Raw genomic sequence first — 5,530 nt, forward strand, 5'->3', positions numbered from 1 at the left:
CACCAGACGTCGTACCCATTATTGCGGAGCTATTCACATTCACATCCGGCACCGCCTGGTCATCATGTGAAGAAGGCTCCTGCACAGGTGCTGCCATATGGGTGCTGGTAATTGGCTCTTGCTGTGACACAATTTCAAACAAAAACCTGACCTTCTTACGACTGGGAGCATCCTCATTACCAACACCCCTCTTCCTCCCCCCTCTCGATTACCACATGTTGCCACTTGAGCAGGTACGGCCATTAGCGGGTTCAATGTCCTCATGTCCTCAACCACAACCATATGTGAACCAGCTGAGCTTCCTGCTTCATTGAGTTAGAGCCAATTATCAGGAACGGAAGGGCGGATTTAAATGGCAGTTATTACGCTTTGCCCTTTTTCCCTACCTGCGTTACTGCACTTCTGAGGGTCCTGCTTATCTCTCTTGGCAGCCACTCCAAGCGGATCCTCCACTACATTATCTGCTTCAACCTCTATGGTTTACGAGAGAACAGGTTAGCATTTTCACCAGATCTAAAATAGTCAATGCAATCATTTGCTTTTAAAAATGCATACCTTTGCTTTCCAGCTTCTTCTCTAACTCTCGAGCATATTCTTCATCTCTTGCAACCATTGTCCGAACTGGAGAGCCTGTTGTACTGGGAATTGTCGCCCCAACGACACAGCTTGGCCCACCTGACATGGCAAGTTTTGGTTTTTTGGTTATGTTAGTTATGCTTTGTTATACATCGCATACCATTTTTGTATTGTTCTGCTTTTCAATTGAAGTGTCTACACACAGTCAGTACCACTCACCCGGCGATGCAAACATTGACTGCAGACAGAAGGCAATATCATCGTCAGGAAGAGACACCTCTTCCTCACTCTCAGTGTACAGGACTAGGGTTGGAATGCTCCCATGCAACTCAGGAGACAAACTAGTCTCAGGCAAACCATTGAATACTATGCCAACAGCCGGGGATGCTTCACCACACAAACCTGCCATCTTGAGGTTGACATCATCTTCACCAACAGCACCGGATCCAAACACAACATGCTCACCATGTTTAGCTACGGGCCCACATATCAGAGCTAACCCAAAAACAAGGTAAGTCAGCATTCTTTTGAACCAATACACCAGACTCGGACCGCATAGTCCAATTTATGAATGTAATAGATTTTTTACCTTGTTCAGCAGGTGCTCCAACAGACCTACAGCTTGAAGAGCCGACGACCAAGTGCCCACTCGAACTGCTGCTCCCAACACCTGCATTTTCATAAACATTTTCTGGTAAATAGCTAACTACCTCAGCAAATTATACCAAGCTACACTAGAATCTGCGGTACGAAAAGACTTCTTCTATGCGTCATTTACATACATGATAGTGGACGGATCATTGCCGACGTGCTAACGGCACCTAGGTATAGCTTGCTCCCAAAGCAAAACTGCGGCTTCTTCATTTTGTCATCTGCCTGCCTCATCAGCTCATCAACCACCGAGCTTCGGTTTGCTTCATTAGTCTCTGCTACAACAGTTAATATAGCATCCACTAGCATTGACCTAACATGATCCTCCAGCACGGACATGATGCTATGCATGCCCTGTCATAAATAGCATAGACAAACAAAGCCGCGCATAATCGTCACTACCTTGCTAACCTATGCCACGCGTAGCCTTAGCAAACAAATGATCAAACTGAATGAGAGATGACTACATGCGCACCTGCTCAACCTCGACAGGTCCTGTCCATAGTACTACCTCTATACTCGGCACAATCAGAGGGTACCACCTCATTGATAGGCGCACCATGCTTCCTTCAGGTTTTGTCTGCACAAAAAAAGGAAGAACTTTTTATTTAGTCCATACCCATCAGCCATGTTGCATAGGTCAAGTAGGCAAAATTCAAAAAATCATATCCTCAATGTACGCCGCAATTCCATGGGGTACAAATCTTGTATCTCCGTGTTTCTTCTGGCATTTCTCTGTCTTCCTGAAACAAAGTTATTAGCTCATCCATCTTCTCAGATGAGTGAGCTACAATCTTGGGCACCAGGTCCGTGTTCATGTTCACGCCCTTGAAATCAACCCACTCAAGGCAGAATAGATGTTGATTGGAGAAGCACAACAACTTAAGTCAGCAAGAAAAAAACAAATAGGGCAACTTATTTTTCTTCATGCATGAATTTTTTTGCAACAGTGTTCACCTGCACGGGGAGATTGCACCCTCCTATGCTGTATGTCTTTGCACCACTTAGCAGATCTGCTTTGAATTTCTCAGCGGCTCTCCTTGTCACAGTCAGAATGTACCCTGCCCAATCGTACTCTCCAATTTTGCTTGGGTCCTCCACACATGCCAGCAGTTCATCTGGCACACTGGCTTGGCCACTCTTCAGGTCCACCTTAGTGCAGCAGACAAGCAGAGTGTATGCTATGCGCGCTGCCTGAAGTTGCTCCGCCGACATCTCATCAGGATCACAAATCTGAGCAAGTTTTTGTAGCTCTCTTACCTTAACTCCAGCCGAGGCTCTAACATCCAGTCCCAACAAGGACTGCACCTTCTCTACAGTTTGTGCCCTGTCTGCCAGAGGACCAAATTTTACAGGCCTCGGCCTGGACACGATGCCAGTAATCCTAGACACAACATCCTTGTCTAAGTACCTAACCTGCCCATCTGGAAAAGCCATACCCATCATTTTCGGATCTAATCTAGACAACACCCGGGCATAGAACCTCCTATTCATTTTACCAGCCACCCTAACTGTCAGGAAACTGCCAAGCCCGGTACTCCTCACCACTGGGTACAAAATTGAACCCACACTGAACCGAGTTGTTGGAGTGGAGGTGTTCCCTATCGATGGCCCTGGTAGCTTCTCTACAGCAAGCGCTGCCACCGTTTGCTGGATCTCGCTTGCATCCAATGTGCCCGGGAGCTCGAGCATGCTACCCCACGGACGTGCAGTACGCCCAGATCCACCATCATCAGTCACTTCCCCACGGCTCCTAGTACGACACTTATTCGAGGAAGAAGCCCCCTCCCCTCATGCTGCCATCGAAGCTACAAAACCAGATCAAGACAAAGCGAGAAGAAGGCGTCAACATCAAATAAGTTAGGATTTTGGACAAATCAAAAGTTGACCAGAAGCATCAGATCTACTAACCAGCAACACGGCTTTGGTTGAATCCCTTTTCTCAAGCGCCAAGGCCCAATGTTGCTCCTATGGTTTCTTTCTCTCGCTCCTCTCACTCTCCATCTCTCTGTCGTTTCCTATGTGGAACTGGTGTACCGGGGAGTAGAGAGTGGGGGAAATGGGAGCAGCACTATAAGGGGTGGGCCAACGCCGGTCAGTTGTAGCCACAACCTTTTCAATTTTGCTCCCATGTCTAAAAACATGTGACGTGGAAACCTTGTTACCATATGGTCAGGTTCACCAGCCTCCCGCTGGGGCGCAAACTAGCGGGATTTTTCCCGCCCAACACCCTACCCACACCCCCCACCCCACCACACCTGTTTCACGCCTTGTCGGTGTTGTATGATCACCGTTTCTCTTTTGCACACTTCTATCACCTGCAGATGGCGTTTTTACGTTCTTATTTTTCAATTGACACCATTTAAATTGTCGACTAGGCCGCCGGTATGCCCCTCCCTTCCACGTCGCGGTCATTGTTAATCAAGGAACATAGCTGCAGGTTCTAGAACGGTGCACAATGGGTTCACGGCAATTTGTATGCACACTCCTACACGTAGGCAATGGCACACGCATGATCACCCCCGGTGCATGATCGAAACCGGTTTGTACAGTTCAATGGTCCATGCGCACGTGCCAGCCACCACCTCGGACCGCACACGTGCTCGACGCTATCAGCCAAACCGAAGAGCATTCCGACAACAGTCGCGGTTCGCTGATGGCCCATTTGCAACTGTCACACGCTTAAAGCCAAAATTAATTCAACCCCCACCAATCGATGTGCGGCAATCAGAAGAACTACATGCAAGGGGGGTCCACAATCATGCATGCAAGACACAAATGATAGCACTTTTGCCTTTCTCTTATTGACTAGTCACCGTCCAAGATCAGTGTGTGCCACGGTGTGCGGAGGGGTGGTGGTGAGTGGGGGCGCATCATATGGTTCTCTGCGGCATCGATAGTAGCGTCACACTTTTTTAGTCCCCATCTACATGATTCAGTACGTCGTCAACGTATCTAGCAAAGATATTTTTTTGTCAGCGCGGCATTCTACTAAGGCCTCCTTTGGTTTAGAGGAATTTCATAGGAATTTTAGAGGATAGGATTCTTATAGGATTTTTTCCTTTAGAGCCCTTTGGTTTATAGGAATGGATTTCTATTCCTACATAGGATTGGTTCCTATCCTCCACATTTTATAGGAAAATAAAAAAGAGCCTAGACTCAATGGAAAAATTCCTTTGGTGTCAACCAAATGACATCTTGTTTCCTATTCCTACTCATAGAATTTGAGATACATGTCATCTCATTTTTTACAAGATTCCTATTCCTGTGATAATCCTATCCTATGAACCAAAAGAGGCCTAATGTTGTCAACTTCTGACAGATCAGGGGAAAGCGATAGGCACATGAAGTACTAATGACCACGTGCCGATTACGTCAAGTTCATCATCTTGACGAATTACAACCACACAGGGGAACACGCAAAAAGGAGTCTTCTAAGTGCACAAGGAGGGACCCTTTGGAACGATTAATGAACTAATCTAGCGATACATGTCACCACCCAGGACGAAAACTAAAGTTTTGAATAGTCAACTTGCAGCATTGACCCTTCACCGAGACCTATTCCAGGCGGCGGCGCTTCACGCTTGACGAGCACACCTCATCTTGGTCCTCAGATTGATCGTCAGATGGCCACACCATCACTGACTCCTCGAACTCTTCCAGGGAAGGAGGTTCAGCCCTGGCATATGCGTTCTCGGCGTCGGGGTCGGGGTCCGCCACCACCTCAAGAAGCACCTCGCCGGCGACCTCCAGCCCAAAATCAACCTGGACGAAACCATCGGCAAGCACCTGCGGATACGCATGTTTACGAACAGTTTAGGACGAATTTAGGGATGCGTTCTTGGTCGATTCAGCTATTAATTGACTTATCGTTACCTCTAAAGCGGCAGCTGCCTCTCCATCCGCTGGTTCATGGCCCTCTCCCTGGACTTGCCCATGTACTGAACTAGCTTCCCCGCTGGCCTGCGGCGCATCTCCGGCAGATAACCCCAGCCACTGGCGAATGGACAACAAATCAACAGATTTTTCAGTTGTGTGAAAGTTACCCTCCCCCCGGGTGGCTTCAATGAAAAGAGAGAGACGACGTACCTGCGCGAACAAATTGCTGTCCATCTTCCACGTCAAGCCGGCCGTCAGGATCCTCAAGCTCGAAAAGCTAATCGACCACGCCATGGGGATGCAGCAACTGAACCTGTACGATGTGTGCGTGCACTCTGTGTTGCACTCCTGCAAGCCTTTCTATGCAGTCGACGGTGGAGGGCAGACTGGCTACTTAAACCCACGGAGCCAACGTGGTGCGTAC

General features: G+C 48.1%; 1 protein-coding gene across 3 annotated transcripts in view; it reads right to left on the bottom strand.

Annotated features, from left to right (window-relative positions):
- Positions 1-3,282, bottom strand: part of LOC119355831 — a 4,092-nt gene extending 810 nt beyond the window's left edge. The window contains exons 1-10 of one of the 3 annotated variants that reach the window (XM_037622717.1): positions 3,139-3,282; positions 2,185-3,035; positions 1,703-1,807; positions 1,359-1,581; positions 1,166-1,246; positions 796-1,071; positions 556-675; positions 387-473; positions 152-305; positions 16-79 (exon numbers count right to left, since the gene is read on the bottom strand). In XM_037622717.1, coding sequence (XP_037478614.1) covers positions 40-79; positions 152-305; positions 387-473; positions 556-675; positions 796-1,071; positions 1,166-1,246; positions 1,359-1,581; positions 1,703-1,807; positions 2,185-2,919 — 1,821 coding nt within the window. In that variant the 5' untranslated portion in view covers positions 2,920-3,035; positions 3,139-3,282 and the 3' untranslated portion in view covers positions 16-39. Of the gene's footprint in view, positions 1-15; positions 306-386; positions 474-555; positions 676-795; positions 1,072-1,165; positions 1,247-1,358; positions 1,582-1,702; positions 1,808-2,184; positions 3,036-3,138 lie in introns of all 3 variants that reach the window. The other 2 variants (XM_037622715.1, XM_037622716.1) reach the window with 2 other exon arrangements.
- Between the last annotated feature and the right edge of the window lie 2,248 nt (positions 3,283-5,530).

The sequence above is a fragment of the Triticum dicoccoides genome, chromosome 2A (assembly GCF_002162155.2).
Source record: "Triticum dicoccoides isolate Atlit2015 ecotype Zavitan chromosome 2A, WEW_v2.0, whole genome shotgun sequence".
In the NCBI taxonomy this organism is placed as follows: Eukaryota; Viridiplantae; Streptophyta; class Magnoliopsida; order Poales; family Poaceae; genus Triticum; species Triticum dicoccoides.